Source organism: Falco cherrug, chromosome 10 (genome assembly GCF_023634085.1).
Source record: "Falco cherrug isolate bFalChe1 chromosome 10, bFalChe1.pri, whole genome shotgun sequence".
In the NCBI taxonomy this organism is placed as follows: Eukaryota; Metazoa; Chordata; class Aves; order Falconiformes; family Falconidae; genus Falco; species Falco cherrug.
In genome coordinates this window covers 37,352,596-37,365,526 of record NC_073706.1, presented here as the reverse complement: position 1 = coordinate 37,365,526, position 12,931 = coordinate 37,352,596, and the positions used below count along the sequence as shown (strand labels likewise).

The following is a 12,931-nucleotide window of genomic DNA, read 5'->3' as shown; positions in this document are numbered from 1 at the left end:
GCCTGCAATTCTGCATGGCAGAGTGGTCAACAGGTAGGGAATAATTTAGCCTTCCACAAACACAGCTTAGGCATTAAAGTGTCAGAGTTTCAAGGTTGGCATCTTTTTGCCCTTAAATGCAACCCCAAGTCCTTTAGCAGTCCCTGCAGCATGCCAACCCCCATTCCTATTCATGTGCTATTTGTCAGAAACACTAAATACTTACTGTGCTCCATCACACAATAGTCTGACTTTGGTTTAGCCTGCAAAGGGATCCAAACCATTGCTATCATGGTATTTATCAGGTTTCCCACCAGTGCAACATATATAGGAAAAAAAGTGCTGCAAACAGAAAAAATACAGGTTAGGCGGATAAATATCATGAACAAGACATTTATACCTCTACACTGCAAAGGCTTGGGCACCTGGATGAGGAACAATCCTCTTAAAGTTGCAGTACATAAGGCTATAAAAGAGCTCACATCCTTTCATGGAGGCTTTGGATATGACGACGGTTTGAAATTTCACCAAAAGATGGCTAATGCCATCAAGATAGTTTCTCATTTGTATTAATAATAGGGTATAATACAATGCTTTTAAATCTGTAAGCATCAGGGGAAAGGAGCCCCTCTTGGTTTAATGAAGCCTATAAATCTTCCCACAGAAAGCACAGCATCTGCTTGTTAGGATCCATCTAATCCCCCATCTAATCCCCAACTGAATTCATCTAAATATAATCTCAATCCTTAAAATTTCTCAGCGAAGTCAAATGAAGTTAAGTAAAGGGAAGAAAGTACTCAAGATGATTAAGGATGGTAGAATACAGCCCAGACTACAACCAGAACTGAAACCACCTGAGATACAATACCACTTGAAAAGGAGCTGCTAAAAATAATAAACACAGAGAGAGTGAGTAAACAGCACTTTGATTGATGCACCTACTTGTCTCCAAAGGTGCCCAAACCCAAATCAACAACCCTTCAACTGTCCATCAGAGCCCCAAATGTTGGAACTTTAACAGAAGTGGGGCCACATCCTTAAACATAGACACAGTGAACAGTGATTATTAACAGTAGTTGTACAATGACAAAAAGGAACAATTACAACCTATCTAACAAACCCAAACACAAACCATATAAAACTCAAGAGAGTCAATAATAAACCCCCCAATTATTACTGTCCTCTTAGAGGAGAAGATTAGGAAATGACTCCTCCTAGCCTTTAAGGACATGTGGGAAGATTTCAGACTCTGAAGGGCTTTAGCTCTGCCAAACAGGTGGAGCAAAATCCAGGGCTGGAAGACTGAAACTCAGGAGAGTTAAGCTGAAAACAAAGGGAGAAGCATGTTTGTTTTTAACAGTGAGAGCAATTATCCACTAAACCAGCTCATTAAAAGTCTCCACCATCATGGGAACCCTGTTAGTTGAAGGATTTCATAAAACATGTGCTTCAAATGTACCGCAGGATGCAGTCTGGGGTGGGAATGCCCAGCAGAAACACCAAAGGCAGCTGTCATGGAGGGCACAAGACTGAGTGACCATCGTGGTGTCTTGGGGGCACCGAAATTTAAGCACCGTGGACTTCAGCAGAGTAATGCCTGTATTTCACCAGAGAAGGCTTTGTAGCCATGCAGGTCCATGCAGACTCTAAGGTGTCTGTGCCGTCCCTGCATCCCCAGCAACCTGCGCTGCAAAAACAAGATGCAAAGGCGAGCTGGGAGCCACTACCCAACGCTCGCTGTGAGCCTGCTGATAAAGGACTGTCTGTTGCCTGACTCTTTGCTGCTGCTTCCTTGTCAGACCATGCTGTGTGTTTTTCATGGAATAACCAGAAACACTAATTGTAAAAGCCTCAAGTTTCCTCCCTGCTAGACAAAGGTGTGGTCCGAGTAATTTCTGGAGTATTATTAAAGTCCCACAGCAAGACAGTAGAGGATTGAGATGTCAACAACTGAGAAAATCATCAAAGAGCAAATACATATATACACATACACACACACACATTCCCGCTAATAGCAACAGCAAAAATCCTAGCTGAATATTTCAATTCTCATTAATTATTATTAATAACAACAAAGTCAGATAATATCTTCCTGCAAATGAACTTAGTGCAGTAATTTAGACCTGCTGCCCTTCCATCTGCCAAGCTGTTCCACTAATTATCCTGGACCACAAAATTAGTCATTTACTGGATCATTATTTTTTTATTTTTAGTGCAGTGGGTTGCCACTTTCTGATTTAAAATCAAACAGTTCCCAAACTACTGAAATCAACTTTGTGGACCCAATTTTTTATCCAAGAAATCTGGAATTGCACGTTTCTGCACATGCAGATACGCTGCATTACAACATAAAGTAAATTTACTAATAAAATAGAAAGGATAAAATAATCAAAATAGGTAGCTGCATCTGGCTTAGATGGTTTTTGGGTTTCTATATTTCAAGCTTTCATTCTGGTATGGAGAAAACGCATCACAAAAATTTTCATTGGACAGAAAACCTTTCTTTCCAGTCCTATTTTTTCCTGAGGTTTTCCAGAATCCCACATGCCAACATAAATATTTTTTACTCTTCAGAGCCAAGAAGAATTACAGCAAGCAATGATGGAAGGATCCCCCTATAAAACTAGTAAGCGAATGATGCACTACTTCACTGCAAGCATATGACTTCCATTGCTGTGAAAGGGAGAGGCGAACATTGACATTTTACATATTTAGGGAAGCCTGGCCTTGCTGTAATGGATTCGTGACATTTTGTACAGCTGGACTCTGAAGTCAGAGAAATCCAGTAAAATACGGAGCTCAAAACTGTCTTATTTCTTACTGGTCTGAGGAGGAACAGGTGGTACAAACCAGAACTGCTAAAGGCAAGACACCCTGACCCCTCAGTGAAGCCGAAGGCTAGGGGTAGGAACCATCACTTGCTTGGCAGCTCCTGCTGCACAAGACATGGCTTGCAGGCACTCATTTTGTTTTTTTGAAGATTTAAGCATGAACTCTCATCTCTGTTGGTATCAGTGGGAGTCGTCCTGCATTCAGTTCTGCCTGTTTGGCTTATCAGGAGGAAGTTTCGCCAGGAAGGGATGCGGTGGCACTATTAAGAAAAATGAGGCACATTAAGCAGGTTGCTCCCATGGGACCTTTTCCCATCCTCTTTCCCTTCCTGCCCTCCCTCTCATCCCTCCTGGCTGTCCGCACACCAGCCGTGTGGAGCCAGGGCCAGCCGTGCCAAAACCAGCAGCAGATTTCCTGAGCGGGGCGGAAGAACAAAGGATGTGGGCTGGACTAATACAATTAAATTAAAGGGAGCAGAAGGGCGCAGCAGCTTTGGCAGCTGAGATCACTATGCGGCCTCTTCCAGCTTCTTGCTGAATAAGAGAGGTTAAAAGCCTTTACCATCCTGGCCTTTATGGTCAAAATAACTCCGGTAACTATCTGCATACTTCAGCATGTTACTTATAATTCCTTTGCTTCTCTTGCATCTGGAGAGGGAGCCCCTTGCTGACTTTTGCCAGCTGCCTGCCTTGCTCTCCCCTGGGGTTTTCTGCTAGCAAAGCTGCTCTCAGTTGTCAGGTAAGACCACAGCTGCCTGCTCTTCTTCATGTGTTTTTAGCCTTGCCGTGAAAGTGAGAAACAAAACGCATCGCCTTGTCCTGCATGGGACTGATATGCCCCAAGGTCCTGCTGCCTGGAGGATGCAAAGCAATCGGGTGCATGAAGCAAACACTTGAACTCAGAGGAGGACCGGGTTTTGCTAGTTTTTGCCAACAGGAGCAGCCGCAGCTTGCCCCAACTTCAAGCTTTCAGAGAAATAAGAAGAAAACATGAGCAGAGGGACCTGGAGGCCAGGAGCCCATAACACCAGTCAAACACTGTTTAACAACATGATGAGAGCCACTCCCTTCCATTTTCCAGATATCATTAGGCAAGTGTGGTGGATGCATTAAAAAAAACAATTAGAAGAGTTTTAAAGGGTTTCAAAAAGCAGGATGGCCAGTCCAGGGCACACTTGCCACGGGTCCAATGATGTACAAAGCTCACTTGGTAGCCTGTGGCCATGGATAAGTGGCTGACAGCTAGGATTGCCCACCTGGAAACTCCATCCTTCATGCTGGTGGGAAAGCAGAACTGATGATGAAAACATTAATAGTAATGTCATGGTAAACAGATTAAACCCAAAGAAACTATTAGCATTAAAAGCCAGCGGGAGGAAGGTTGCATTTCTTCCCATCTAACGCTTAACCAGCCTCCATATTTACTTGCAGGTAACTATAAATCCCCGTGTGCGCCATGCTTCCCAGGCTGAGATGAAGCGAGGACGTGCTCTACGTTACTTCACAACCCACTCCTATTAGAGTCAATTAGTGTGAGGCAAATGAGCACAATCAGGGTTCAGTTTCTGAATCAAGATGTGACACGGTAACACAGGTGGCTCCCAGAGGTTCCCTAGCTCCTTGAAGTGATTTTTTTGCAGCTCAGCCCTAACTGTTGCACACCCCTGAAGTCAGAGGTGGCACACATGAAGCATCAGAAAAATCTGGTGAAGCTTACAGCAAATGCAGCTTTTGGAAAGCAAGGCCTGGCCAAACAAGAACACGTGGGTGTATATACACACGTGCAGAGCATTTCCCAGCAGCTCTGAAGCAATGCTTTCAGCAAAATTTCCATGAAAGATTCAATCCCGCAAAGAATGCATGCCCCATGCAGAGATCAGGCAGTGGCACAGGAGCAGGAGAGGCCACTGACCAGGCATTCACAGGCAGGTAATATTTTCAGCTTGCAGATGAGGGCATTTGAGCAGAGCATTTGAACAGAGTCCCCGCGGGTACGTGCCAGTCGCAGCCCCCAGGAAGGCTACAACAAACCAATGCGAGACAGAGTTTTGGGCTCCAGCCCAAATTCCAGTCCTTGCAGGGCTTCAATTCCCATCTTTGGTTTCCTGCCTGAAAAGGCTGAAGAGACCCATGAAGGTATCTAGGGGTTGCTCTCAGCTGGGAGTCTGCATTCAGGCTGTGCGCACCGCGAGATGGTATCAGTGGCTTTCTGATTAGCATTCCAGCAACACAGCCCTGCTCTGCAAAGCCCAGGAGAGAAACACGCGTGTGTAATTGCACAATTAAGTGTTGCGTCAATACAGTGATTCTTTCGAGGAGGAAGCAGTTCCAAATAATTCCCTGAGGATTAAAGGATCAATGGGTATTTTGGCAGTGAATGGGATTGTGCTTGCTATCTTTCTCTTTTTACTTAATAAAGTCAAAGTTGAACACTGAGAGAGCACAAATTGTTTTTTAGTGACTCACTCCTACTTCAAAACAGTGCTGCATAAAGCTGGCATTCATGGCCAGCCAGATTCCTCAAAGAGCTCTGAAAGGACTCTCAAAATATTTCTTTGATTGCAGTCTGGCTACGCTATCCACTCAGCCACTCATACCCTTAGAGGGGCAGCTATGGGTGAAAACCAGCCAGTGAGCTGAAAAGCAAAGCAAAAAACTGAGGTGGAAAAAAAAAAAAAAAGTTCAGGTGAAACCATGACACCAAACCATGCTCTCCAGTGAACAGCTTTGGGTCCGTAAGGAAGTGAGCAGTGGCCACTGTGTTCCGATAGCTTAGTGATACATACACTTAGTGCAAAACTTCATGTAAATTAGTGATGGTTTCATTCAAGGAACTTTGTGTTACTGTCCTGACAGTGCCTGCTGAATGCATTTCATCTCTGACCCATTGTGGTCTGGTCTATGTTGTTGAGATTCCTCCTAAAGAAAAAAGCAAGCACAAAATTTCACCAAAGCTTCTTAATGAAACAAAACCATAAAAAACTCAATCAGAAATAGATTCGTTGAGCCTCAAAACATTTCATGTTTCCTAGGATGTTCATGCAAAGGTACAGAGGTAGTCCAGCTTTCATAGCCCAGGGCACGAAACAGCACACCACTACAAATAAAGCCAGACAGCCCAGTGCTCAGCAAGCTTCAAGGCAGCCCTGCCAGTACTACCCACCGTGCCATCCGTGCCTTGGAGAGGACAATAAAAATCCCCAAACCTTCCTTTCTGCAGTTCCTAGTCCCTGACCTCATGGAAAAACCATCACACAAAGGCATGAATAAGCATGGCATGAGTCTTTCCCCTGGCTCCCCTGTCCGAGCAGATGCCCACGTGAAAACGGTGTATGAAGTGAGGAGCACAGGTTAATGCCAGCTGAAGGAGTATTAAAACCCAAGTGGGAACAAACGTAGCCTCCAAGGGACATGTGCCAGAGGAAGATGCCCTTTCTCACTTGCTTCCTCAGGACAAACTGCTTGGGACAAATCACGCACATTTCACTGTAGCCCCTTAGTGAGACTCCTTTGGTTGCAACTTTCCTATTATTTCACTGGGAGCCTGGGATTTCTCTAGAGGCAGAATGTAAAACCCGAGTGGATGCCCACCCCAGCCCAAGCATCGGCAGGAAAAGGAGGGAGTTCACTGCCCTGAGGCAACTGGAAACCATGACCAGGGTGTCCTTTCTGCCACATACATTTTAGATGAGGAGCAGCAGAAGTTGGCTGCTGCTGCTCTGGGCAGAGCAGGAGGCTCTTTTTCACTCTGGTGAACTTGACATCATTGAAGGCTGGTCCAAGGAGGCGGTGAGACTTCATGTCTGCACCCTCCCCAGAGCCCCTCACAAGGCGAGAATGAGTCACCCACAGACAAGTACTCATTCAACTGCTTATTTCTAGTGGCAGCCACATCTGGAAAATTCCGGTGGTGGAAAGAAAAAAAAGATGAAGGGGGGTATGGGCATCCTGCATCACCCATTTCTGTCAGAACTGGGCAAAGGATGGATGCTGAAGATTGTCCCTGGTGCATTAGCAGGGCAAAGAGCCAGGAGTGCAACATCAGAGCTGCTATGTGCTGGGGACACCAGGCATGGGACAGGGCCAGGAGTTCACAGCCATCCCCAAAGTCATGGGAGCCACCTCTGGCTTAAGTTCCCTTAAGGGACATTCGCTCCTCTGTGTGTCACTGATGCCGCACAAGGAGGGCCACTGGTGGGACTTGACACTCAACCTTGCAGAAAAAACACTTTAAGTCAATGCAGAGCATTCAATAAAAACACTTGGGCTTCTTCCACAGGGAAAATCCTTCTTTGGCAGAGCTCCCTATGCAAGCGGTGCTTTGTGCGAACGGGTAAGGCTGGCTGTCCATCAGGGGCTCCGCAGCAACAAAGCTGTCTGTCCCCTACAAGCGTATGCTGCAGGGAAAATCCCAGCAATGAAAAGCAGCTTGAACTAACCAGTCCCTGCCACAGCCCCAGCTCAAGCACAGCAGATCCCGTTGCTGGGGTGTGAAGGGGATGGTTGTGGCAGGATGCTAATTCGCAGGCAGCTGGAGCAGCCCGCCCGTGCCAGCCCGTCCTGCTGCCTGATCCAATGCAGCGCTCTTCCGAGGAACTCAGCTAATTGCCGGAAGAGGCATATCAGTTACACTTCAATAAGATGTGGGCGGATTTGCATGCTTTGCCTGTAATCCGCCACTAATTTCGAGTACCATTTATTTTCGTGTGCTCTTTTATGGTAAAACATCCTATTTCAAAATACTACACTTTGCTAATTCAGAGCTCGCACTTGTATGTGTGATTATTGCTCTTCCCTGTTGCGCAGTGTACGCAGTCCCAGCGGCATCCCAGTGCACCAAACACCTGCACATTTACATGCTTTTAAACCAATGGGGGAATAGGCTGCACTCCCCAAAAGATTTTAGCTAGCCGGCTGGCTAAAGCCTTGTTTGCCTCATGCTCCATAGTATCACCCTGAATGTCTAGAAATGGAGAAGTCTAGACAAGGACCAGGTATGAGCTGCAGTCCCTGAACAGGGGTTTGCGACATCTGGCTTTGATCCCAGCAGCGCTAATACTGGCTGAGCTGGGGCAGGTCAAGATAGGCATCAGAAAGTAGGTGTAAGCGGTCAGTTCTCACAACAGAGACTTCCCACCAGTGAGGCCAGGACATGTGCTGTTTGATCTATCTGTGAACAATCTGGAGAAGCAGTGAGGTAAGGAAGCGTGCTGAGGACACACAACTAAGAGTGCTGGTGAAAAGCGCAGTCAGTGGGGAATTGCACCTGGTCCTCACAGGGCTGAGGGGCTGGGCAATAACACGGCAGCTGAACATCAGTGTGCATTAGTGATGCATGAGGGAAAGCAAGTCTTAAATTCACGTATCAAATGATGTTTTCTGAGCCACTTATTATTACTCAGCAGGGAGACCTTTGGACTGCCATAGACTACTCCACAAAATCATCAGCTCAGTACTCAGCTCATCAAACATTACCATGAAAGAAACAGCAAGCAAAGAAGAGAACCTCATTAGATCGCTGTATAAACTCCTGGCTCACCAGTCTTTTGAATAGTGCATGCAATCCCGGTCCCCTCCTCTCCAAAAGGTATCTAAGAAGTGGGATAGGCTCAGAGAATGGCAACAAGGACAATTCACGGAGACTGATTTTATGCCTGAGGAGGCTAAGAACCTTCACCCCAGGAAGGAGATGTCCAAGGGATATCTAATAAGGGTTCACAGGTTTGCGAGGGAGTTGGAGCAGGGGGTTAGGAAGTGACTGACATGGTCATTTCCACCACAAGAACTGGGAAGCACCAAATGAAGCTGTCTGAGACTGGTTCAAAACAAAGAGAAAGGCCTAATTCTTCCCACAACATGTAGAAGGTCGGTGGAGTTTTTTGCCACTGGTTGTGGAAGCAAAAGGCTTAGACAGGTACAACGAGAGACTGGACAAGCACTTGGAAGAACAATCTGTTGAAGGTTACTAAAAGAGTCACAAACCACATTCATTCATGTCAGGAAATCCCCTGAACTGAAAATAGTTGGAGGCTGGAAGAGTAATTGGTGACGTATTATGCAAGTTTGTCCCACACCTTCTCTTCCCTAGACTTCTTATTATGATTTTTTATTGGTGAAAGGATACTAGACCACATTGAGACGCAAGTACAATTTCCTCGTCTGCAGCAGGAATCAAACCCGTGCCTCCCACCATCTCACAAACCAGACAGGCTCATTTTCGCTCATTCCCTGGAAAACGCTGCTTTTTTCCTACAATCCTTAAATGTTCCAGGTGATAAATAAGAATAACCACAACTCTCACTTTGTACATGGGACGCTCAGTTGGGAAAGGGTAATGATATATTTCAGTCCAAGAAACGTTCATGTATCTTATCAAGTGACTGTTCAATGTAACAAAAAGATGCAATCCCCTAGTCTCTTAAACATGGGTTTTTCCCAGTCTTTTTGTTGGATACTCCAACTGTACAAAGTAATAAGTTTTTTGGGTCTCCCTACCACCTTCTTCATGGTGGAGGTTTCTTTCCTAACGGGTGGCAAAGCCTTTAAGTAATACTTTTTTTTTTTTTAAATTAAGCAACAAAAACTGCTCTTACAAGCTCAGAATGTGGTAAATTATTAAAACGCTCAGTTTGGGTGTGTCGTGGGGTAAGGACTCCCACGCACAGACTGGTTAGTAGGTGAGCAGTGCTTGCTAGACTACCCCATGACTCACCACTGAACACATCTTTAATCATATGTTACAGCATGTCTGACTTCATAGAGTACTGTAGGTGGTTGTGAAATAATCTTTGAATGACTTCAAGCTTTTTCTAGCTTTTATGATGTTACTACGCTTCAGACTCCAAGAGACTCAGCTGGGCAGGAAACCGTTGAGGATTTGCTATAGCAACCTGGGCTGAACCCCCAGCACATCAGGTCTCGGCTCACGGCGGTGGCATTGGAGGATCTGCAAGTTTGGCATCGGCTGGAATTGTTACCTCTCACCGATCGTGATGCACTCACTTACTCAGAGCTGGCTCAAAGCAGTGCGTGGGAAGAGCTGAATTTTGCTGCCCAAGGACGAGGGGTGGGGTCAGGGTAGCTCCTGCAAGGGGAAGGGGTAGGATTTGACTGGGAAAGAAAGCACGAAGAGAGCTCTGGTGAGCCAGGACCACTGCCTTTGCTGGCTCTAAGGCGACAGGCAACTACTGCTACTTCCAAAAGGACATCACCCACCTTCGAAAAACAGACACAGATGCCCGATGCTCTGGCTCTCCTCAGTGAGCATGTCTTCTCGTCACTCTGGCACAGGCAAGCAGACAACGGGACTGTGGAGAGACAGTATGATGCTGGCGACAACTGTATCTTGCCAGCGCTTAGAGGTGTGCCAGCACTGGCCCACCAAAGGACTCAAGCTTCTTCCTCTGCCAGTCCCTTTTGCAAGCAGGGCACTGGCAAGGCTACCGCGATGATCCAAGAGAGTAATCCTTGTGTCACGCAAAAGGAAGGGATCCTTCCACACCCAAAGACTAACAAGGTAAATAAAGAAGTCATTGACTAGCCAAGTCTGACACTTAAATTTCATTTCTTACCAGGACCGCATTCACATGAATGACATTTTTAAGCTATGTAATTCCCTGGCAAAACAAGTTACTTTACCTTGAGGTAAGTAACTGTAAATGCAGCATCCTACCAGAGGTACAGTACAGATCAATCTTGCCTTGGAACAAGTAGTGGCAGCCAACACCTCCTACCTCAAGGTGCAAAAAACCTTGCTGTGCAGCATCACGGGCTCCAGTGCTTTTTGTCAAGTTAGACCTTTCAATGAAATAGGACACGTTAGGGCTAATTTTGTAGGGGAAGCGATGTTGGAACGCTAATACCCAAAAGTCACAAATAAAACATTTCACATGTCAGGTGGAAGACTCTCCACCATCCCACTCCAGCTTCTCTGGTTGCACGACAGGCCCCTTGAAAACAACCCTTTCTCCAGCAAAGACAGAGCCTGAGGGCTGTGGTGCAGCTGATTTGATTTTGTGAAGAGTTTGACCCCAGAAGGAGGCATCTGCATGAGAAGAGTGAGTCACTGACTTTCAACAATGGGCGAAACCATTAATTAAAGGTGCATGGTTTGCTTGCTTGGGCAGGCTTTCATACGCTCAAACCAGGAGTGGTCTCACTGTTACTATATTTACTGAACTCCCCCGATTCCAATTAAGTATTTTGTTTCCCTCACCCTGTAATGACAATGATTTCTGCATGTTAAATATATTCAGAAAGGAGGTTTTGTGTTTCATATTTGCAAATTGTAGTAGTTTTCTCCTCTACACAAGGTTGTAGGACAAGCACTAGCCAAGGAATGGCTAAGAAACATACACTGAATGATGTATTTTCAACTGCTTTGTTTAGCATAGTAGAAAATAATGTATTTGGGTTAAAAAGCACAGCTAATATTAATAGAAGTTGCTTGCATTTTTTGCAACAATCGATTGAAAACAGATTTTAAGGTACTTCATACCAGTCAAATGTAGTTGCAGGTCTTTTTAGCATCTTGCATATTTCAGTGGATTCCAGCATTGCCAAAGCCCTGAATGAGAACACCCTTTCCTTGCAGACCTGGCACAGCGGTTGCATTTTGAGCTCTGCCTAACACACCTTTGCTCTCAGTTGGAGGCAATCCCCTCAGGGAGAGAAAGAGCTTCATTCATCCTTTGCACCATGTTTCATCTTGGCCCCACCACTGAGACCACCCACAGGGATGCCAGTTAGTATCAGCTGCATTATGCTGAATTGGTATTTACAGGAGTGCTCGGTGGGAACCACATCTTAGGCAGCCTCATGGGCAGCTTCTCCACCCAGCTGCACACTTAGGGCAGAAGCCTGCTCCATTCACCACCAAATGACAGCAACTGCAAGCTACCTGACAGACTTGTATGGAAAACGGTGAGCAGAGTGTTTACTGTATTTTCAGTTGCATTTTATTGCAAATTAGCAGCTAAAACCAAGGAGGGATTAGCAGTGTGTAAGGCACCAACTGTCTGCAGAGGAGTCTGGAAGCCTCTGACTCTACATTTCTGTAGCTCCAGTGAGCAAAGCCACTGGCCCGCTGCACACTTGGGGTTTGCTGTACCTAGAAGATTTACATTTCAAGCCATCTGGTGTTGCAAGAGCCAGAGGCCACACACTTCTTTGGCAGGACATCTTAGGGAACACCCGTATTTTAGATGCTACAACCAGGTAACTCAAGGCAGGAATGGGCCATGTTCTTTAGTGGTGGGTAACAACAATGACCTTAGACTGGTGCTTGTGATATCCAGGAGCGTTGCAGAAGCTGGCTGTTTTCGGTGCACAAAGAGGTCCACATAAACAGACAAACTGGTTGACAAGGAAATTATTGACCTTTTGAAGTGACTAGCGGGTGGTTGTTTTTTCTTTTTTCAGTAAACAATGAAAAATAATTGTGTTTTTTCATTTCACCTCTATCTTACTTTCAGCAGGGCAAAACCATGAAAACATGGACTTCAGTGCTGTCAAGCCTGTTGGACGTACATCTGTACAGCACCAGGGCTATATGGGTTTTCCTTTCTTACATACTGAGACAGACCTAACGCAGTAGCAGCTGAAAGACTCACACTGTAAATCTCACAATTTGTCTTCATAACATCCCTGTGGGTGACGGTGGTGCAAACACCCCGTATGTGCTCACAGGGAAATAAAACACAGGAAACCTAAGTGCCCCAGTAAGGTGCCATAAAGATCATGGTGGAAAAAAAAGCCTTAAAAATCAAGTCTCTCTCAAGTTCAGTACTCAGATCAGTGGACTACACTTTTCCTCTCCTTTCTTTTCCCTGGATACTCCAAAAGCCTATTCTGCTGCCCCAGCCACAACACGGATGCAACAGGAACCCAGAGTGCACTGCATCTTGCAGCACCCTGACAACGCCACACCAGCACTGCGTATGACAGCACCACTGATGGGAGAAGCACACATATGTAGATTTTGGAAGTGTGTGACATCACTATTACTGTTTCAAGAATTCCTCCCAAGGAGCCTTGCCATCACATGCTGGTGTCGGCTGGCCCAACTCCATGGAACCAGCTGCCCTAGAAACAGGCTTCACCCCAGGCGCACATCCTGGAGC

At 45.8% G+C, this 12,931-nt stretch overlaps 1 protein-coding gene across 2 annotated transcripts in view; it reads right to left on the bottom strand.

Moving 5' to 3' along the window:
- The window catches only part of SLC22A18 (solute carrier family 22 member 18), a 59,839-nt gene that overhangs the window by 24,582 nt on the left and 22,326 nt on the right, over positions 1-12,931 (bottom strand). For both annotated transcript variants that reach the window (XM_027805320.2, XM_005439132.4), the window contains exon 5: positions 206-321. In XM_027805320.2, coding sequence (XP_027661121.2) covers positions 206-321 — 116 coding nt within the window. The remainder of the gene's footprint in view (positions 1-205; positions 322-12,931) is intronic.